The 23357-nt window shown below is 36.2% G+C and overlaps 2 protein-coding genes across 7 annotated transcripts in view; both read right to left on the bottom strand.

Moving 5' to 3' along the window:
- LOC149813819 (histone-lysine N-methyltransferase TRX1-like) overlaps positions 1-23357 on the bottom strand; it is a 93366-nt gene that overhangs the window by 24575 nt on the left and 45434 nt on the right. The window contains exons 20-26 of one of the 6 annotated variants that reach the window (XR_016428291.1): positions 20110-20171; positions 19956-20033; positions 19561-19656; positions 19094-19197; positions 18842-19019; positions 6292-6397; positions 6135-6185 (exon numbers count right to left, since the gene is read on the bottom strand). Coding sequence is in view for 3 of the 6 variants with exons in the window: in XM_089991738.1 (XP_089847864.1) it covers positions 18884-19019; positions 19094-19197; positions 19561-19656; positions 19956-20033; positions 20110-20171 (476 nt within the window). In the remaining 3 variants the exon portion in view is untranslated. Of the gene's footprint in view, positions 1-5676; positions 6186-6291; positions 6398-6556; positions 6625-7244; positions 7258-18841; positions 19020-19093; positions 19198-19560; positions 19657-19955; positions 20034-20109; positions 20172-23357 lie in introns of those variants that run through there. The other 5 variants (XR_016428290.1, XR_016428292.1, XM_089991737.1 and 2 more) reach the window with 5 other exon arrangements.
- Positions 11545-12033, bottom strand: LOC149813820 (uncharacterized). Its single transcript, XM_089991212.1, has one exon. The coding sequence runs from the start codon at positions 12031-12033 to the stop codon at positions 11545-11547; it is 489 nt and encodes a 162-aa protein (XP_089847338.1).

The raw sequence follows: 23357 nt of genomic DNA, 5'->3' as shown, positions 1-23357 counted from the left end.
CCTAATAATAGAATCTCAACTACCGGTTTTTGTGTCTTTTTAGGAGATTCCTTAATTGCCTTGAGATGCAAAAAGCAACAAAAAGTCTCGCTATCTTCTACTGAATTTGAATACCGAGCTATGGCAACCACAACAATAGAACTAGTTTGGCTTCGCAGTCTTCTTAAGGACATGGAGGTTGATATTGCTGGAGCTTCAAAGTTATGTTGTGACAACAAGAGTGCCATCTATATTGCAAGCAATCACACCTTCCATGAGCACACCAAACATATCGAGATGGACTATCATTATGTTCGGGATGAATATTTACGAGGAACAATTACTCTTCCATATGTCACTTCAGAATATCAATTAGCGGACTTCTTCACTAAAGCTCTTCTTGCTCCTCGCTTCATGTTTCTTCTTGGCAAACTTTTCGTCATCTCCCCGTAAAGTTTGAGGAGGGGTGTTAAAATATGTATTTTGTATATATATATATATAAAAAATACCCGATAGGGGTATTTATGACTTTTCACATAGTGGTTTTATAAAACAACTATATTTCTTTTAAATTAGGGTTTTTAGTTTTTTTTTGTTTTTTCTTTCTTATTTTTGTAAAAGCCAAAAAGGGGACCCACCATAGAGTCGTTGCCCCCCCAACGATCACAAATGTGACCGTTGGGGGCTCCCAACGACTCCATGGGAGCCCCCTTTTGGGCTCTTCTTTTGAGGCTCTTGGCCCTCCTTTTTTCCTTGATTCTTTGTATAAATAGGGGTGACCCCCTTTGTATATTTTCATGCTTGAGAGCTCTCTCTCTTTCAATAAAGAGACCTTTATATTTTTGCCTTGTGTATGTGTTGTCCCTTTGTGGACTTGGCTATTGTCTCTTTTGTTTGTCCATTATAGGACATCGCAAGTGCTTATAGCACTCTTTGTGTTTCTGCATATCTCATTACATCTTACTCATACGATACATGGGTGCACTGTACTATACCGTATCGTACGATACACCATGTATCGTACAAGTCGACCCTTTTGTTTTTTCTTTTCTTTTTTGAAAACCAAAAAAGTGGTTACCAACCTACTTATGGGGGCTATTTTTAAAAACCTAGGGGTTATTTTGACTCCATTTTTTGGTGTTTTCCCGCCCCAAACTTCATTTTTATGGATACCTATCCATTTTTAATATTAAATCTACCTTAAAAATTAAGAATCTTAGAGGTGGGGTTTGCCTCAAATATCACCCATTTTTGTCCTACACAACCCTTTTTTGATCTCTAACCTTCAAAATCAAGCCCTAAGGGTTTGATTTGTGTGAGCCTGAAGTTGGTGGAGGGTTTCATGCATAAAAACCGAGGGTAAGCTCATTTCTTTTGATGTTGTTTTAATATATTTCTTCGTCTTTGCCTTTCGTCCTTTTTTAGCTCTAAAAGTGTTGATGTTATTTTTCCTTTTTCATCTTAAATCACCTATTTTTTTAAAACGTGTCTTAAAGGTTGATGGATGGTGGAGGTTGTGGCACAAACGTTCAAACATGAAAATACTGCAAACTGATGGATTTGAGGACACCTTTGAGAGGAATAGTAAAATGTAACTTTGGCAGTTTTGTAATGCATAGAGAATTGTATAGATTTGAATCACAGTGTAGGGCATAGAAACTTCATTGTATGATTATATACTTAGCATATTCCTTATGATGTTCATGTTAAGCTTCTTACGAGTCTCATAGAAGAAAAATTGCTAAAAGTTATTCCTGATTCAAAAGATGACAATGAACCATCAATATCTCAAGCTAGTGAATGTTGTAGCAAACTAAGAAAATCATTATATATATATACATATATATATATATATATATATAATTTGTAATCCTGAATGGCCTTTCTTGGTCTTATCATTGTGTTATGTGAAGTTGTAAACCTTTTGACTTTGGTATATAGTGATATTTTATTTTAAGTTCTAATGAATTGTGTTTGTGATAATTAGATTTAGTAATAGTTGGATGTGCTGAGGACCCAATGTGGCAGTTTTGTGAGATTGTCGACGATTTTGAGCAGCATAATGTTTTGAGATGCAGATTCTGTTGTGCACTTGTCACATAGACTTGGCAAACCAATAGTCGTACCTATGTCGACACGGCCCAACATTAGTATGTGCTGGGTCGGGTCGGGTCCAACCAAGACACAACCCAAAAACTTTTTTTTTGTCATTTGATTTGGGGTCAAACCCTACCCCCCTTAAAGAGAGAAGAAGCAAGCCAAGGAGGAGGAAAAAAGTGTCAAGGAACAAGAGAGAGAGAGGCATACCTGGGCCTCCTTCTGTGGAAGGTGCCAAAGAGAGAAAGAGAGAGAGAGAGAGAGAGGCATACTTGGCATCCTTCTTTTGTGGAAGGCACTAGAGAGAGAGAGAGAGAGGCAACAACCCCCACCCCCATTTTTCTTTTCTTTTTATAAATCAATATATCAAATTGCTCCCTCCCTTAAAAAAAAATTTCCCCCACTCTCCTATCTTTCCAAAATATCATCTTCTTAACTCTATATATATAGTTGTCCATGTGACAAATTGTGCAATGATTTAAAGGAGGTTTGTATCATACGAAGCAACACATTGTTCGAAAACCTGGTGCCCAAATATGATCATGTGTGCAAGCTCCAGATGATGAGCGTGTTATATTATATGTCAATCTAGGTGACATATAAAAGGAAAGAAGCAAGATTACAATAATTGACACTTGTGCCAAGCTTTCATGCACTGGCACAATGCAATGCAAAATCTGAATCAGATGAAGGGCAACAAGAGACACAAGTTCCACAAGTCCCAACTGCCCTCACAACAAGATGTCGTTTTTTATTATGTACAAGAAATATTTAATAATGAAGACAATTGATTAGTCTTGTTGTAGTGAATTATGTAACTATAGTAAACTTTTGAGTCCACATTTTTGGTCATATAGTCATCTATGTAGTTGTAGTGAACTTTTATATTATTGACTTTGGGTTTATGTAGAACTTTTGAGCCTTTAGACTTTTATATTCATGTAGCAAACTATGACTTTTGAGCCTTTTTTTGAATCTTCTGATTTTTTCTAATTTTTTTTTGTGAACTTTTTATTTTTTTTTTCAAAATTTAAATGTGTTTCTCTCTTGTATCTTACAATATGGTACAATACACCCGCATCCCCAAACTTCCCGATACACATTCTGATATGATATTTACAACATTGGCTACTAGTTTAAAATAACATGTATGTCTAGAGTCAACTATGTTGAATTTAGTGTTGCATAATTTTGAGACAAAATTATGATAACTATCCACTTGGATAAAATTATAAAAGAAAAACTTAAAGATACTTGTGAGGTTTCTTTGTGTAAAGGAAGATATCTTTTGAGTTTAAACCTTTACTTAGTGCTTCAAAAGTTCAATTTGTCTCAGGAGTTTAATGACCATGGACTTGAACAAAAAAATCCTATATAAACAACTTAGACTTAGTTACACACTCTCTTCAATGGATCATAATGCACCTTGGATCATAGTGACAAATCTTGCAAGGTTTATGAAAATCACACGAAAATATCGCGAGAAATTATCTAAAAGTTAAAAACAGTAATTTCTCACAATATTTTCAATTTCTCACAATTTTTTTGTCAAAAACATAAATATTGTGTTTTAAACACAATATTTATGTTTTTATCGGCTATTTGACATGAAAAAAGCATGTGCTTTTTACTTTTAAATATTTTTATTTATATTTTCTTATAAAAATAAAATTTATTTTGTATTACCGAGATTTTGCCGAGAAAAACAAAAGATTTAAAAAAAATCAATTTCTCACAAGTTTTTAGCTGCAGATATTTTGTCATTTTTAACTTTTGTCACTAATACTATGATCTAGGTTTATGAGCATTCCATAAAAGGCGACCAATCCTTCACACTTAGATGAATCTATCAATGGTGACAAACCTATTTGAAACACTTTGACCAATAAAGCTACAATCTTATTAAGAGTCTTGAGAGTCATTGTTTTAGTCACAAGCCTTGAACATTTACAAGAATCAAGTACAAAATACTACCTATCTTCATGGAAAAAATAATTTCAATTATTCTAGTGCCTTGTTCTCGTTGAACCATGTAACTTGGTTGGAAATGGACCGGGGAAAAACGGAGCCCCGCCTCGCCCCATTTGGACCGGGGATGGACTTACGCTCTCCCCTGCCCCGTCCCTGATCTCTGTTAGTAAAATAACTAAAATACCTTTAGGGATGGCAGTGGACCGTAGAGAAACGGGGCTCGGCCCCGCCTCGCCCCGTATGGAGGACAGGAAACAGGAATGGAGGTTAAAATCAAAACCCGTGTGGGGATGAAGGCAGGGATGGAGGGGAGAATTTCGAGAGGCGGCGAGGGTGGAGACCATGTCCCCCCACCTCCGCCCCGGTCTAATGCCATCCCTAGTTGGATTTCTATATCAAATAATTTGCTTAATACGCTTTTCATTGTGCCCCGCAATCTATGTATGTCAGCTTTCAAGAGCCCTTTATATGAAACTGCCATTGTAGGCAAAACAAATTAAAATTAATCATTTTCAAGATTATTCATTTGAGTAAAGCAATAGGCAAAAAAATTGTCTAGATTCATAGCATATCATAGTAGATTCAGCTCAAGATGCTTACTCTTTGGAGAAACTTGGTCCTAAAGGAAACTCAGCCCAACTTACTCCAATCGAAATTTAGGCACAGAATCATGCAAAAAATCATTTTGATTTGGCTGACTGGACCGAGAAAATTGAGAAAAAAAAAGTTAGGATTCAACCAAACGATGCTTGTAAGCTAAACATATTGGTTCATGAAAAAATCCCATTTACATCCAGTCACTTTCTATTCAATGTTGTCTCCCTAACTCCCTACAGCCCCTATAAGAATGTACAAAGTCCAATTGTTTCCTATGCAGTTAAAAACACTAGTTAGTGCCTAGGCAGCAAATGTCTAAAAGGCCTAGTCGAAGCCTAGTCAGAAGAAAAAAACAAAAGAAAAAGTTAACACGAAACTTACAATAATATATAATTATGTAAGACTTAATAGAATCTATACAGATTACATATATACACAAAAAACTTATAATATATATGTATATACAGATAGGAAAAAAAGACAAGTTTATGCCTATTCAGCACTTAGTAATCCTAGGCAGGGACTAGTCGGACTAATCAGGACCCTTTAAGTAGAGGGCGCTTAAGTGCCCTGCACTGGGTGCTGACCCAATGCCTAGGGTGACTGACCACCTAGACACCGATTTTGACTACATAGATTGTCTCAAATTGGTCAATGACCTATTTGAAAGCAATTAAAAAATATTATAGATTTCAAAACAGTATTTTACTAAAATGTCTCATATATATTCATGGTTTGGTTCCCATTTCACTTCCAATGCTTATTCCTATTGGCTTCCAATTCAATTCTGATCAGCTTCTGATTTAATTCATATTTCACTTTCAGTTAGATTCCTGCTTCTTAATTCTTGCTTCCACCCATGTGCTTCTTGCTTATGCTTCCTGGTTCACAGCTTTGCTATAAATTAATTCCTTAAACGACTGATAATATATATGTGAAGTTAAATCTGAAACATCCAATAACATTCGTAGAACTGCCAATGATATATACATTGAGATAAAACACAAATGTCCAACCACAGCCAGCAAAGATACAAGTCAAAATCATTTCTTCTATCCAATGAATAAATGAAAATTTTTACATTTTAACTTCCAAAGCACAACAATCAGAGCTCAACCAATGTCTAAGGACTATAAACAGTATTAAACTAATGGAAAGAATAAGCTCATGATATCATTTGTAGTTTCCTATCCTAGGGACCTCATCTTCTAAATCATCCTTGAAGAATATGTTATTGGCTGCTTTCCTCCTCTTCAATAAAAAAGAAAAAGGATCCCATTTCCTCACTGTCAATGGGTTGTGATCCATCCCCAATATATTAGAGGCTTCTAGCCAACTGAATCCTTCATAAACATGCACCTCATCATCCTCAATGTTGCAGAATGATTCCTCACTACATGGTTTACAACTTTGAGCACAATCCAATTAACTTAAATGGCAGATTTACTGCCCATCAGATAACTTAATAAACACAATTTGTTGCACATACAAGATAGGTTAATTTCCTCTCCTCCAACTTGTTCCCTTTCCTAGTGCGAACCTGCATTTTCACAGTAAAAGGGTAGAGGTTATTTAGCTAAACATGAAATAAACATCAACCGACCATTCCAACTAGTTCAGCTTTTAATAAGCTTTATTTCACTAACCAGCTAGTTGCAACAAGGTCCACTACATCTTAGGTCTTGAATTTATATGGTAACCTTGTGAAAGTTCTTCATCTGACTTCCAAGTTCCAAGAGACGAAAATATCAACTGCACACAAAATGATGCATAAAGTCAACAATCTTCAAGGTGAAAGATGGAAAAAAACAACCAATCTTAAAAACAAAGGTAGCATAACTGCCCTCTTTTAGATTGTTATAACCCTCCCAAATAAACCAACATTAATTCAAAACTAAGTACTCTCCAGTAGGATTCAAATAGATGGCCCCATAGGCAAGATACTACAGCTCTCACCGGTCCAGCTATCTTATCTGTCCCTACAATACAACTAAAGTTTAATAACCATACACTTTAATTTAAAGTTTGTTGCAGCTATTCATATCTAACATCAAAATTTACCTCAATTGGCTTAATTTTTAGATCTTCATAATAAAGCTAAAGATAAGCAGTCGAATCTCATGGCATGGCCCCAGTTATCTGAGTTCCCTAACACCGCCAGTAAAAAGTTCACAGGCACCTAACTAAATTCTAAACATGCCGACTTCAACATTTTTGATGTCACTGTCACAATGGTTTCACCTATTTCCATTTCCTACCCAACATATACTCTATCACAAAATACACCCTCCCATCAAGTAGATAATCTAACATCACAGTACAGTCACCAGCAGTGTGTACCAGAATAGCACTCAGAGTGTCCAAGTCATCCATTTTGCAAAAAAATTTCTTCTGACAGTCGTGCATGAGATGGGAGGGGGTGGGTGTACGATTCTTTCATGCTGAGAAATAACTGGGGAATGAAAACAAGATCACAGGCTTCTGATAATTACTACTCGTAAATCACTCATAAAGCCATTAATGATTAGGAATAAATGTAGGAATGATGAAAATGGAAGCTAATGTTAAAAAAAATTACATCAATAGGGAGATTATACAGCATAAAGACCTCTCTGCAAAAAAAAAGAGGTACCAAGAAGATACTCCATTAAGATCTTACAAAAGGAAATTGATGCACAACAATAAAAAGGACCCAACAAGAGTAAAATACATCAATAAAAGCGGTCAAAAAAGCCCCATCAACAAATAATAATAGCAATATTCATGAAAGGAAGCCAAAAAAAACATAAAACCATGTCAACTAACAAAAACAATGAAAAAAAACTTCAGTCATGCAGTGAATCATAAAATATTAAAGTAATCAAGGGAACAGAAAGACTGCAGTCCTATTAAAAGAGGCACAAAAAATAAGGCCAATATAGCTATTATAGTTTCGCTAAAGAAATAATCTGTTAAATCCCAAGACCTTATACAAGATAGAAGGGCTCTAGATAAGTAAACCATCATCAACAAAATCCACTAATAATTACTGTTAACGTCAGCTGGGTTCCTGGCAAAACAGTAACACACAGAGAGAGAGAGAGAGAGTAATCGTCTGTTTTCATTAGACCCTAATCCCTTCTTAAAGGAATTAGTTAAAAATAGGTTACCAAAAGAACCCATCTACTTATTACTAATTACATAATGCTACCCAAAACCAAAAAGATAATTTCCTTTAACACTCCCCTCAAGCCGGAGCATATATATCTATCATGCTCAGCTTGTTACAGCATTTAAGAAAGCCCACACTAGCAAGAGGTTTAGTAAACACATCGGCAGCTTGATCCTCTGAAGCAACATGACAAGTAGAGATTTGTCCTGTCTGTACTAGATCTCTTATGTAGTGACAATCAACTTCAATGTGTTTCGTCCTCTCATGAAACATTGGATTATTTACAATATAGGTGGCTGCTCTGTTATCACATCTCATCACCATCAGCATTGAGGTCTATACATGTAGATCTCTGAGAATTGATCTAACTCATCTCATTTCGTCTGCAGTTTGGGCCATGGCACTATATTCTGACTCAGCAGTCGATCGAACTACTACGGTCTGCTTTTTACTTCTCCAGCTTATTAAATTTCTGCCTATAAACACACAAAACCCCGTAGTGGACTTTCTATCACTAATGTCTCCTGCATAGTCAGCATCCGAATAGGCAACTATATCAAGAGAGGAGCTTGATTTGTATAGTAGTCCTTTACCTAGAGAAAACTTCAAGTACCTAACAATCATCATTGCCGCCTGTCAATGTACTTGGGTTGGTTTATCCATGAACTGGCTAATCTTGCTCACGGCTAGAGAAATATCGGGTCTTGTCACTGTAACGTACAAGAGTTTACCAGCTAGAGACCTGAAACTTCTACTGTCAACAGTTTTTGCTTCTTCAAACAAGTGAAGTTTAGGATCCATTGGAATGTTAGCATGTTAGGCTCCTAACATTCCTATATATTGTAACAAATCAAGTACATACTTCCTCTATAATAGAACTAACCCTTCACGGTTTCGAGCTACCTCTATACCCAAGAAATATCTAAGAGGACCAAGATCTTTGGTAACGAAGTGCTTCTGCAGATGAGCTTTGGTATCTGAGATATCCTTTTTTATTGCTCCCTGTAAGTATAATATCATCTACGTACACAACCATAACCACAACACCAGTGGGAGTTTTCTTAACAAACAATGAGTGATCTGATGCATACCTGTTAAAACCGAATGCGGACATACTCTCAAACAACTTCTGAAACCACACACGTGGACGTTGCATTAGACCATATATTGCTTTCTTTAACTTGCACACCTTGTAACACTCCCCCTGAACCTCGAAACCCGGAGGTTCCTGCATATACACCGTCTCTGACAAATCACCATACAAAAATGTGTTCTTCACATACAACTGGCATAAGCCCCATCCATTATGGATGGGCCACTGATATGACTAGCCGAATAGTGCCAAGGCATGCCTCAGGAGAAAAAGTTTCAAAGAAGTCTACCCCATACATCTGTGTGTACCCTTTTGCCACCAACCTGGCTTTGTATCGTTCAATAGATCCATCTGAATTGTACTTAATGGTGTAGACCCACTTACACCCAACAATATCAGCATCAACCGGCGGAGTAACTAACTCCCAGGTATTCCGTGAAACTAAGGCATCCATCTCATCTTGCATAGCCACTTTCCATTTGGAGTCTAGGAGAGCCTGATGGTGATCTAGTGGTAGAGATTCAGTGGATAGAGCTATGATGAACTTCTTCATATGACTCCCAAGTCTCACATCTGTAACAAACTTAGAAATGGGATGTAAGGTACATTGCCTTTTACCTTTCCTGATAGGTATTGGCAAATTATCATCCACAATAGATGCTTCAGTCGTGGTTGGAGGACTTGCTTCTGAGGGAGAAGGTAGTGTAGGTTCTGGTTCCGGAGGAGATCTACGAGCATATACCAGAGGGGGATCATGATATCGTGAGTGAGTGTGAGAGGTAGGAAAGCTTGAAGGAATGTTAAAAGTTGATTCCAAAGGAAAAGGTGGAATAGGTAATGGCATTGCATCACCCTGATCACATAGAAATCTGGAGGCAATACTTGAGAAGAAGGGAATGGACTCAAAGAAAGACATCTGCACTGACATACTCCCTACGAGCGATGGGATCATAACACCTGTACCCCTTTTTGATTTCTTGGATAGCCCACAAAGACACACTTTATGGATTGAGCCGACAATTTGTCTCGATGAGGCCCTAGTTTATGAACGAAACAAACGCACCCAAACACCTTAGGAGGGATCGAGACAAGAGGTGCATTGGGATATAGGATGTTCACAGGAATTTGTTCTCCCAACGAGGATGATGGCATGCAATTGATAAGGTAGCAAGCTGTAAGAATGGCATCTCCACAATATGAAGGAGGCATACATGATTGTAACATAAAGCTGCGAGCAACATGTAGAAGATGTTTATGCTTCCTTTCAGCTACCTCATTTTGTTGAGAGGTATGATCACAAGTAGTTTGAGGTAGAATGCCATGAATCTTATAAAACCGTAGTAACTCATTGGTTTTAAATTCGAGAGCATTGTCAGTGTGAATGATCTTGACAAGAGAATCAAACTGAGTTTTTATTTCAATAATGAGAGACATAAGGATTGAAGGAACTTCTTATCTGTCTTTTATTAAAAATACTCATGATAATCTAGAAAAATCATCAACAATGACTAAATAATAACGACATTGAGACCTACTGGGAACTCTACTAGGTCCTCACACATCAACGTGAAGAAGCTCAAATAATCTTTGACTCGATGGACTCTGACTTGAAGAAAACGAACTCCTGTGGTGTTTACCCAACTGACAGGCTTCACACTGGAATAAGGCAGAAGGAGAAATTTGAGGAAGAATTATACAAAGTTTTGGCAAAGGCACATGATCGAGGCGAAGGTGCCATTGATAAGAGCTGGAGGATGACTCAGACACGGTATGCACGACTCCCAGTGGTTGATAAAGATAGTAGACACATCCTTCTTCATAGCCTCCACCAATCCTCTTCCCCGTCAGCAAATCCTGAAACATAAAACACAAAGGATCAAAAATCACTCTACAATTGTGCTCATTTGCAATACGACTAACTGACAATAAATTTTGAGGAAAGGAAGGAGCATGAAGCACATCTGTCAGCTGAAGTAACGGAGAGATGAAAACATTTCCTTGTCCCACAATGGGAGAGGAACTCCTATCGACAAGAACAACCTTGTGATGATCACACATGGGGTCTAGCTTAGAAAAAAGTTTTGAGGATCCACATAGGTGTCTAGAGGCACCTGAATCAATAATCCATTTACTACCTTGGTGATTTAATCCTTCACCTGCGAAGTAAGCAACATCAGCAATGGGAGTAACTGCGTTCGAACTAAAAGGGCGGTGAGACATCAATTCTTCATACTTTGTGCAACTGAGAGTGACAGAGTCATTGAAGGAGTCAGTGGGAGCCTCCATGTCAAGCTTCGCAATTTGAGCCTTGGACACATTTGATATCTGAGAAGAAGTAGGGGGGCTACCATTTTTATCCCAACACCTGTCCTCAAGATGTCCCAATTTGCCACAATAGGTGCACTGAAATCTACATCCTCCTCCTGTACCTCTACCATGCATATTTAGGAAATTTCCTCTTCCCCAACCTGGGGTGACTACAAGAGCTGATGTTTGTGAATCAGAATGAGTTTGTGAAAGAGTGATAGTCAATCTACTCAGGTGGTTGTAAGCTTCGGCAAGAGTGGGGACATTTGATCCTGTCAACATCTGAACCTTGGCAACTGCAAATTCAGATGATAGTCCCGTCAAGAATCTTGCAACCATGATTTGCTCCTAATGGGACTTCTGCGTGGTACAATATAGGGGCATGTGTGCATTCAACCTCTCAAATGCAGATTTGACAGATGCATAATATTGGGCCAACGTCTGATCTCCTTGTTGTAGTTGGTAAATAACCTGCTCGACTTGTAGGATGCGGCTCACATTGGTCTCGTGAGAGTACGTATCTCGAAGGTTGTCCCACATTTCTTTAGCAGTGGTGTAGTAAATAAGTCCATCAGCGATATGAGGCAATACACTGTTCATCATCCACGACATAACGATGTTGTTATCTTCATCCCATGTGCTATATTTCCCAATTTTATCAGGTGGTTCCGGTTCTAAAAGAATATGTTTTTTTCGATGACCAGAGATGGACATCATAAAAGTCCGGGACCACCTCGCATAGTTAGAGTCATCTAGCTTGACAGATGACCCGTACGAAAAAGGATTCGCAAAGGCTTTATAATCTCCAATCAGTTCCCTTTTTAGATCACCCGCCATCTTGACTTAGTCTCAAACAGCCACCAGACTGGATCTAGATCTGATCAGTCCATATCAGATCTGTGACACACAAGAAACAGGAAAGCACGTCAATCAAAATCAGAAGTTACAGGAAAGGCACGTCCGATCTGACGTAGGGACTCATCATAAATGATATAGGCCAGGCTCCACCACGATAATGTCACAACCAGACCTGTCGTTAGATCTGATTTCGGATCAGCGTCTGATGCAAAAAAAATACCTTCAACAGACTCGATCTCCACTTGATCTGGTCTTCTCCAGGATCCACATGCCACAATCAACTTCCACGTCAATCTGATCACGTTTGGGTAGCAGCTGCCCGACTTCAACCATGATAGAAAATCAAAGACTTGATTTTCTTTCCCAAACATTTCTTAATCACGACATAAATATCCAGATCTGAGTAAGATCTAATTCCTCCCCTTTTCAAATCTTCACCTTGTACACGACGATATCTGGCACCCACGACCATTGGGTCTTCATCCAACTTCCAGATCTGGCTTCAGATGTGAGTCATGACCTCCAGTCAGATCTTCATTGTCGTGACTAGGTCCGACTGCAGATCTGTCGCCAAATCTGATCTTCACCAAGAGGCATCGAACGTTGATCGGCAAGGGAGCGATGGGATGTTGATCTTCCCCGACTATCCGATGAGATATTGCTTGAAGGAAGCTAAGACTGGAACTCAGGCACCCAAGATCGCACGCTGCTCTGATACCATGTTAACGTCGGCTAGGTTTCTGGCAAAACAATAACAGAGAGAGAGAGTAATCATCTATTTTCATTAGACCCTAATCCCTTCTTGAAAGAATTAGTTAAAAATAGGTTACCAAAAGAACCCATCTACTTATTACTAATTAAATAATGCTACCCAAAACCAAAAAGATATTTTCCTTTAACAATTACAAAATTGAGAAAATGCATGTTTGCTTCTCTGATAGGAAGAAATAGATAGACCATGGATGTTGATATTATCGTGCAAGGAAGATATCACACTAACAATTGCCTTCTTTTTAGTTTGCGTGAAACTTTTGAAACAAGGATTTCATGTTTGAGGGGCAACTTGGAATATGAGTCCCTGACAAACTTTCATGCAATAAATATCACCCACACTTTAATTAATGGGTCAAACAACTATGGGATTTTCCCATCAATGTTCACTTTGACCATGAGCATAGCTAGTTATGAAAAGCATCCTGATTAGTACCTGTTGCAGGTATCATTTACAGAAGTATCTTCATAAGAAATAATTCAGAAAATTTTATAAGTTTGTTTTTCTGAAGAAGATATCGACAAAATTTAAGAAACGAGAAATAAGAAAATATGAACAAAAAAATATTTATGCAAGATTTCACGCAACATTGAGATATGTTAAAATGTATCATTCAACCTTTGTAATACTATATATATTATACATATATAAAGGATAATACATATTCATATATTGTATATATGCAAATGTATTATCCTAATTATATATATAAAATATATATTTTTCTATTTATAGGCATAGGGGTAGTTTAGACATTTCCAGTTTTACGCATATTCCATTCGGAATATGTTTGTAATTTAATTTTATTCTTTCTTTTTTATTTTTCTATTTTTTGGGGGTTTGCGCCACCTAGGGAGGCTCCCCAAAGAGTCGTTGGGGAGCCCCCAACGGTCACAAATGTGAATGTTGGGGGCTCCCAACGACTCCTTTGGGAGCCTCCTTTGTGGCTCCTCTCTTGTGTTATAAATAGGGGTCTCCCCCTTGTATTTCTTTTAGATTTGGAGGAGCTTATGCTCCATTGTATAGGGTTTTTACCCTCTTCTTCCTATTTCTTCAATAATATTCAACTTATGACTTTAAGTAATACTTATCCCTTTTATGGGTTTATGTATTAGCACTTGATGTGCTTGTGTTGTTCCCTTAAGTGGGTATATTCGCACTTAATGTGCATGTGTATGGGTTCATTATCGAACCTAAAATATTCAAAGTCACTTTCTAACATGGTATCAAAGCAAGGTTGAGATCGAGTTGCTCTTTGGTGCATCGGGAAGCGTGGTATTCAAGAAAGTTTTTAAGAAAAATGGTGAAGTATTCATTTCTCTCTCTTTTCTAAAAGTTATTCGGTATGCATTCTATTTCTTTAAGTATTGTATGAAGAATTTAATATGTTCTTTTTTTTATGTGTACTCTTTGTCATTATGTCTTTTTATAAAAATTTGAGTTACTTGATACTCTATTGAATATTTTTCATATACATACTTTTTTGTATGTTTTTCTTTGAAAATTTTTAAAATAATAACTTGTTTGGCAAAAAATTAGATATATGATTGCTCAAAACTTAATGGGTCGGTAAAGATTTATGACCATTGGAGTCTTGAATTTATATTTTAAACCTATCTTTGTTTATAAGAATACCTTTTATATATGGTAAGTCTTTAAAGAAAGGTATGTTAAGATTAAAAATTTTATGAAATGTAGTTTTTCGAAAAATGCTTGGCATATATGAAAAATTCCTTAATAAGTTTTGATTCACTTCCCTAATGTGTCCTTTTTATATGAGCAACATTTAATTAAGAAAGTTTTTATATATATATATATATAATTCCGGTTGAATTAAGTCATGTTTTTTTTTATAAAACTTAGGAGCTTTTTGAATTTTTCCTCAATAAATGTTTAAGTTTATAGATTTATGCCATAGTACAATCTTACTTTATCATAAGGTTTTTTAACAAATCTATTATTCTTCTTTGGGATTTCTCTCACTTTAGTGGAGTTTCCCCCTCCTTTGGGAATTTTTGTGTGTTTTGAGCTCTCTTTAAGGAGCCTTTTTGGTCCTTATAATCTTCTTGTGAGTATATGCTCTTTTATGAAGATTTCATGGTTGTTGTGAGAAGATTGTTTGTGAGTATCTTTTCCCTTGCATAATATCCTTCAAAGATTCATTAATACTTGTAACCCTTTGTGGATCTTTTGAGATTGGTTGTGAGCATCATTTTTTAAGTTACAATAGTGGATTTCATAAGTTTTTCAAACTTCACCATCTTTATGAATGCCTATATTGGCCTAAGTTTGTTATTTGCTCATTCAAGATTATTGTCATTTAAAAATCTTGCATTGCATAAAAGTGCATCTATTATCATTTGGTGTGCATTTAATTGCACTTTATATCTATCATAGTTGAGGCTTGTTTTTGACTTTTTGATTATTCCAAATTGGTTCTTACGCATGATGTTGCTTAATATTTCATAATTGTGTTAGTTGCATAATAAGTCTTTTTTGTATAAATGACTTCTTTTGAAGATTAAGCATAATTCATGTTTATGCAAAATTGTTGTTATAAAGCATATTATTGTGATTGATTATATTGGACCTTTGATTCAATTTTTAATCGATCCTCTTTTCTTTGAAAAATGATTCCTAAAGTGTTTATTGCCTTTTTGTGGCATTTATATTTGTCCATCACATGTTTCTTTAATGCATCATTGTTTTGGCCTTATTATTCTTTTATTAGAGATGTTTGTTGAGGTGAGTTATGGGCACCTCGTGTTATATCATTTTAGATTGTCCAAATTGTCATATTATAGATGGTGGTTGAGGTGAGTTATGGGCACCTTGGGACTCTAGAATGATTTGGTATATGATCTCTAATTATGAGTGTGACACTCGTTGTTATGTCTTTTTAGATTGTCCACTTACCATATTATAGATGGGGGTTGAGGTGAGTTATGGGCACCTTGGGACTCTAGAATGATTTGGTATATGAGTGTGTCACTAGTTTGATGTTGGCCATTGATCTTATGGATGCTTTTATTTATATATAAATGTGATGGATATATGGTGTTTAAAACCTTAAATGTTTTAAGGTATATTAAAATCAAGGTTTTGGGGATTATTGCCCAATCTTTTATTGTTTATGAATCATATGAGTGCATTTGCACATTTATGTTTTGTGCCTTTGTGCACAAGTGTTCTTGGTGTGTGTATATTCACACATTTATTCCAAAATGATATTGTTATGGGTATTCTTTTTGAAGAATATTGTTTCAAGGTTTTATTTATATGTTTGTCATTACAAGTTTTATTGCCTCAAAAGTCTTCTCCTTTTAATGCCCCTTATCTAAGTGTCATCATATATAGACAAGAATTTTATTACACCTTCGTGTGTTGGTAGCCCTTTGTTGGCTTTTGCTCTCTTGGTCTAGTAGCTGAACACACTTGTCTTGAGTGTTATTTTATGTAGACAAGGCACGTTGATTCACACCATGATGTGTGACTTTAGTCCATGTTGGCGTTTGTGTCCTTGTTCTAGTCGTTGAGTTATATGCCCATGGTTGGCTTCTTTCACTCAATTCAAGTGTCATTTTATGTAAACAAGAGATGTATTGTGTTTTTATCCCATGGTTGGCTTAATATTTGATCTTGAGTGTATTTTTACGTAGACAAGAGATGCTTTTTGTCCATGTTGGCGTGTATCATTTTGTTCTTGTCGTTGATACACTCATTTCAAGTATTATTATATGTAGACAAGAGGTATTTTTACACACCTTAGTGTGTGTCATTTGGCCTTTAATGGCATTATATTTATATTCTTGATCTAGTAGCTTATACACTTGATTTATGGGTTTTAGAGGACTAATGAGGTAGTGGTTTGTAATGGATGAACTATTGTTGAAATTTGAAAATTTTCATTCATGACTTGTGTTTTAAGATATTCAAGTGAATCATATTTTTGATATGCATATTTTAAAAATCAAGTTGATTTTTTGGCATATATTAAGTGCTTATGGTTCTTTGGCCACTTTTGTATGCAAAATGTGTTTTTGTCAATTGAGTGAGATTTTCCTAAATGGGTAAGATTCTCTACTCAAATAACACTCTTCGTTTTGCCTCGTAAATGGATTTAAAACCTTGTGAACTCTTGTGTTTATTTTGTCTAAAGTATGCTTGGAGACGTCGTTTATCTTGTTTAACACTTCATTACATGTTTGAAGCATGTTCATTAATGATTCCTTTAAGTATTAATTCATTTCATGATAATATATGCATAGGCTCTTTATGGCTTTTTAGAATCTCATTCAATAAAGCATATGTAACTTATGCCTCTTCGTAGGCTTGCTATGGTGTCCCTTATGGGACCATTGTGTTATTCCCCATTATGGGGTTATGTTTGTCCAATGTTGGACCTTATGAATGAATTATGCATTCTTGCAATTCATTTTCGCATAATTTGCTTCCGCTTACCATTTAACATGATATATGATTTTGAAATCTTGTTTTTTCTAAATTTTCCTCATGCTAAAGTAAGTATTTTATCATGTGATCTTGCATAAATATAATTTTACACCTTGTTAGGAAAGTTCCATTTGAGTAAAGTGCAAAGATATTTTTTACTTGTTCTTTGTTGTTGTTCCACAGGATCTTGAAGATAAGTGGAAAAGGAAGTACCTTGGATAGATCATGGAAGGTGCTCATCGTTAAAGACGTTGGAGGAAGACATTTACATTTTCAATGGCATTCAGACTAAAGGCTCTTGAAGCCTTGAGATTCTTCCTCTTGCTTTCTTCAATCTTTTTGTTCCCCCACGCAAAGTTTGAGGGGGGTGTTAAAATGTATCATTCAACCTTTGTAATACTATATATATTTTATATATATAAAGGATAATACATATTCATATATTGTATATATGCATATGTATTATCCTAATTATATATATAATATATATTTTTCTATTTATAGGCATAGGGGTAGTTTAGACATTTCTAGTTTTACGCATATTCCATTCGGAATATGTTTGTAATTTAATTTTATTCTTTCTTTTTTATTTTTCTATTTTTTTTTGGTTTGCGCCACCTAGGGAGGCTCCCCAAAGAGTCATTGGGGAGCCCCCAACGGTCACAAATGTGACCGTTGGGGGCTCCAAACGACTCCTTTGGGAGCCCCCTTTGTGGCTCCTCTCTTGTGTTATAAACAGGGGTCTCCCCCTTGTATTTCTTTTAGATTTGGAGGAGCTTATGCTCCATTGTATAGGGTTTTTACCCTCTTCTTCCTATTTCTTCAATAATATTCAACTTATGACTTTAAGTCATATTTATCCCTTTTATGGGTTTATGTATTAGCACTTGATGTGCTTGTGTTGTTCCCTTAAGTGGGTATATTCGCACTTAATGTGCATGTGTATGGGTTCATTATCGACCCTAAAATATTCAAAGTCACTTTCTAACAAGATATTCATGATGTTATCATGATAGTACCACAATAAATTCACACATTTTGACATTCTGAAAAATGTAAGGTCTCGGGATATACCATTTTGGAAAATCTGTGGAAACATTCGTGACATTTTCAAAATATTACACTTGTCATAGAGATTAAAGTAAATGTCCAATTTCAGCACAATCACTTCCGAGCTTCTAAGGCTGGAGACTTGTTGGTCTTAGGTGGTGATTGCATGGTGCAGTGATGGCAGTGTCTCACAGCACCAGGGCCCCTTTACTTTTTTTTTTAAGAAGAGAAGACCCACATGCCCCTACTCGAACACAGAAGTACTTTTTCTAGTGGAAAGTGGCTCCTATTTCCACAGGCCCCTCTAAATATGCAGTAACAAAGTCAGACTTGGTTACAAACCTATTTGACATAAAAAAGAACAGGAGGAAGGAACACAACCCCACGCACTAAAGACTGAAATTACAACTTCCAAAATCAAAGCCTCTATTTTTCCATCATAAATTGCATAAAAGAAAACTGAAAAATATACTGGAGATATAAATGTAAAAACTGTACTTAACAAACACTTACTAACTAATAATGATAGAAATGATGATGAACAGTACCATATCTTCAACTCTCAGATCCATTAAGTAATGGTGAGGAACGCTTTGTTGCAGCTTGCTCTATCGCCTCAACTTCATTAACAACACCACGACATCTTGGGAAACCACAATAACAAGCCAGTTGTTCATTGATTGAAAAGAACCTACATAAGAAAGCAACCAATGATTGATTGAAGGGAACCAAAAACAAAAGAGTGTAACTAGTTTCATGAAGTACCGATAATCATATGTCAGCTCTTCCCATGATTTGATATCTCTCTTTGCAAATATGATTATATGCTCATCACCACAAACAGATACGACTCTTGAATAGCAATTAGGCTGCAAGTTGCACAAAATATTGCATTGACACAATTAGGAAAAATAGTAACACTTTGAAGAAACTACCCCCACCCCTCCTCTCCCTCACTGAAAAAAAGTCAATTGCGGCACTTAGTGCAAGCCCTGCTTTGCAGTAATCATGAATATAAACTGATCAGGCAATCAACCTAAAACAATGATAAAACATTAGAACCATGCAATCACAGCATGGAACCTTTGAGTACATAAGCTCCAGCATAAAAAGAAATTTGTGCTTGTCTGCAAGTTCACATGCAAACTTATGTACACGTGTGCATGTAGTTATGCATGCGTATGGTTGATCATAAGTGTGACAATTTAAAAATCAATAAGCCTAAAACTTACTTCACAAGAATGATTTATCAAATGGGCAATGTTCCCAGCCCTTGTAGCATCAATAACACGCTCATCATCTATTTGGAACATGTATGTCCCAGCACCCTGCATGAAAAGGAAACACCCCTTGTTAAGACAATAACCAACAAGCACAATGAAAGCATAGAATAGTATTTTGCTATTATTATATGTTCATAAATCTGAAATTTAGAAAAATATGACCTACGCCACAGTAGAGAACAAAGTACATGAACAAAACAGGTTAAAAACTGTAATTCTAGACAAAAATTAGCACATATTCAACCCACTAATGTGAGACCAACAAGCAATTTAAAATCCATACTTTCCAAGAGAGAGAATGAGAAACAACACATTGACAGCAGCACAAAGATATTCACACTCACCACCAACGAATTATAGAAAAAATGCTCCCTTCTGTCTGCTATCTTTGGTCGTACAAGTTCCCCTATATATTCAATTACCTGAAACATAGGAATGACAAAGAATATATTAGAAGAAGGCAAGAAACAAAGAACCCAGATTTATAAGTTGCATTACCATTTCCCCAGCTTTATGTGGACACTTCGCAAAGACACCAAAGCCATGAATTCTGGATTTCCCTAAAAATTACAATGTACAGAAGTCTTGTAAAAATATTTTTATCATACATAGAACTTACAAATTAACAAGGAAAGCTAGATATCCAATAAGAATAATCACAGATTAAAAGAGACCCTAGCATGAAAGATATATGGTAACAGCAAGAAGAAGAATATAAAGAAACAGAATAAGGAATAAATAGAACATGTTGACTATTTAAACTATATGATAACATTGGCATTCATGGTTTAAGGTTTAGAGTTTCCAATACTTAAGATTGCAGAAAAAAAGAGGTTTCAAACTTTAAAATAAGCAGACTAATTGATAACAAGAAGTGAAGCTTTATTACAATGTGCATCAAGCATGAAGCAATCAAACAATGTGATTCCAAACGTGACTAAATTCAAACATGTGATTCCTGTTTTAAAAAAACATCATGGCCGATAGATAATTTGTGTTAACTAATGTACTCAGGAAGATATACAGTAGAATTGAAGGCACATATAATCATGATAACTGTATTTATATGTTAAAAAGAGTATACAGAAAGAAGGAAAATTTATTAAGGGGCAACTTTGAGTTAACAACATAAGTGAAGCACTACAAAAAGATAAGAACCCCACAACCTTGAAAAATTCTAGCCAACCATGCTGTTGGCTGTGTCACATGGGTACAGGTACGGGTATGACACGGCGATTTCAAAATTTGAGAGTGTGTATATATATATATATATAGAGAGAGAGAGAGAGGATGATATTTTGAAAAGATTGGGGTGTAGGAAAAAAATTTAAAAGGGAAGGGGCAGCTTGATATATTGTTTTATAAAAGGAAAGGCAAAAAGGGGGTGGGACCCCAGGTCAAGTGACAAAAAATATGTTTTTGGGTCGTGTAGGGTCGGGTCAGGGTTGGACCCTACCCAGCCCAGCATGTACCTGTGTCGGGCCATGTCGACATGGGTACAGCTGTTAAAATGTAAAACTGTACATATATGTATATATAATAATATTATATTATATATATATATACATTTTTCATTTCTTTCTTTTCTGTAATTTTTTTCCTTTATTTTTTATTTTTTGTCTTTATGTCATCTAGTTCAGTTTGAACTAGAATGACTGTTGCTAGTCAAGTCCTGTCCAGACTTGACTAGCAATAGAGCTGTTGGACTGACACAGTCCAACAGCTCTTAATAGAGCTGTTGGACTGACACATTCCAACAGCTCTAAATAGAGCTGTTGGACTGTGCCCAACAGCTCTATTAAGTCCTCTTTCAGCTGTGTATATAAAGGGGTGCAGCCCCTCTTGTATTTTACTTCAATGCTTCTTAAGCAATTGGTTTTTCATATCAATAAAGAATACATTTTTATTTTTATTTTGTTTCCAGTTATACCCTTTTTAAGGGTTATGCTTTAGTGTCATTCTTGACACTTGCTCTTGTTAATCTAAGCTCGTGTTTCGAAGATCCCCATTTCATTTCATGGTATCAGAGCCGCGGAAGTACTAAATCTTGAGGAAAAGCTTCCTCGGTTTCCGTGCCCGTTTGCAAAAGTGTTCGCCACTTGAAGAGAAGTGTTTTATCACTTCATTGGAGAAGATTTCACATCTTGTTGTATTGTTTTTTTTTTCTTTCTTTTTCATTTTCCTTGTTTCTCTTCTATCCCTATTCTTTCTCTCCTTGTAATCGATGGATGACAATGATAAAGTCACCATCATGCCTATGAAACTAAGTGATACGAACTATGTAACATGGGCTTCAATCATGAAGCACCATATATGGGGAAAAGGCTTATGGGGGATTGTGGATGGTTCCGATTCGGAACCTAAGCTATCTCTTACTAAAAAGGAGGGAGATAAAGAGGTCCCTCCATCGGAAGAAGAGAAAATCAAGGTTATTGCCTCATACGAGAAGAAATGGAAAGAATGGAGAATATCTCATGCAAAGATAATGTCATGGCTTATCAATAGCATTGACATTAAAAAATGCTCAAGTCTTGCCAAATTTGATCATGCCGATAAGGCATGGGAATACCTTAAGAATATGTATTCCCTTAAAGATATTGCACACGTGTGCAACCTCCAAGAAAAAGTTTGAATGATGACACAAGGAGACAAAACTATTCGTGAATATTACAATGGGTTGTCCGAACTTTGGGAAGAACTTTCCCTTTTAGAACCAAAGTGGCATTGTGCCGAAGACATCGAGCTTCGTCAGAAACAACTCGATGCCGAACATTTTTACCAGTTTATCACTGGATTAAGGCCGGAATTTGAAACCACTAAATCGGCCCTACTTCACCGGGGAAAAATTTCTTCTATTGTTGAAACTATTGAAGAGTTAACAATGGAAGAAAATCGTCTCCGGAAAGGTTCTTTAAAAATTGAAGATGATTCCGTTTTAGCCGTGTCTAGACCAGAGAATCATGTTCGATCATATAGGCCTCCTCACTTTAACCGACAAAATGGTGACTATGATAAGAAGAAAGTTATTTGTCATCACTGTCATGAACCGGGACACTACAGGCCACAATGTCCCAAACTTAAGGAGCTGAGAGAAAAAAGAGCTGCAATTGCTGGATCGGAGCCTAAAGATCAGGATGCACCAGTTTCCCTGGCCCAACTAATGGAGATTCTTCAGCCTCTCATCAAAGGTGCCTCTTCCTCATCTGAAGCTTCAACCGGCGCAACAGCCTCATCTTTTTCTGATCTAGGTAAAATTTCTTGGCTTCTTGACTCTGGTGCATCTTTTCATATGACCCCAAATAATCAAAGTCTATCCAAATGTGTTAAAAATAAAACAAGTGTGTCAAAGGTCTTTACTGCTGATGGGACTTCTCTTGAAATAGAAGGAATAGGAAATTTTGAAAAAATTTATAAAACAAAAAAATTTTTTATTCCAGAAATTAGACATGTTCCCAAATTAAATTTAAATCTTTTATCTGTATCTCAAATTTCTGATTATGGGTGTAATATTTCTTTTTCTTCTCATGGTTGTTGGGTACAGGATCGCCAGTCAGGCAAGCTGATTGGGGAAGGCCATAGAGAAGGAGGACTCTATTACATGGATTTTTTGGAAATGCCAAAGAAAGCTTTTTGTTATAATATTCAAAAAATAGAGTTGGAACTGTGGCATAAGAGACTTGGTCACCTACATATAGCCAAAATCCAACATTTTCCAAATCTAGGGAAATTTTGTAATTCTGAATCAT

Source organism: Nuphar pumila, chromosome 16 (assembly GCF_984573655.1).
Source record: "Nuphar pumila chromosome 16, dmNupPumi1.hap1.1, whole genome shotgun sequence".
NCBI lineage: Eukaryota > Viridiplantae > Streptophyta > Magnoliopsida > Nymphaeales > Nymphaeaceae > Nuphar > Nuphar pumila.
The sequence above is the reverse complement of the archived record's forward strand: the minus strand, read 5'-3'. Positions and strand labels throughout refer to the sequence as shown.

Bases quoted from the DNA above. Each gene is read 5' to 3' on its own strand.
- LOC149813820 (XM_089991212.1), bottom strand. From the start codon at position 12,033: ATGGCGGGTGATCTAAAAAGGGAACTGATTGGAGATTATAAAGCCTTT.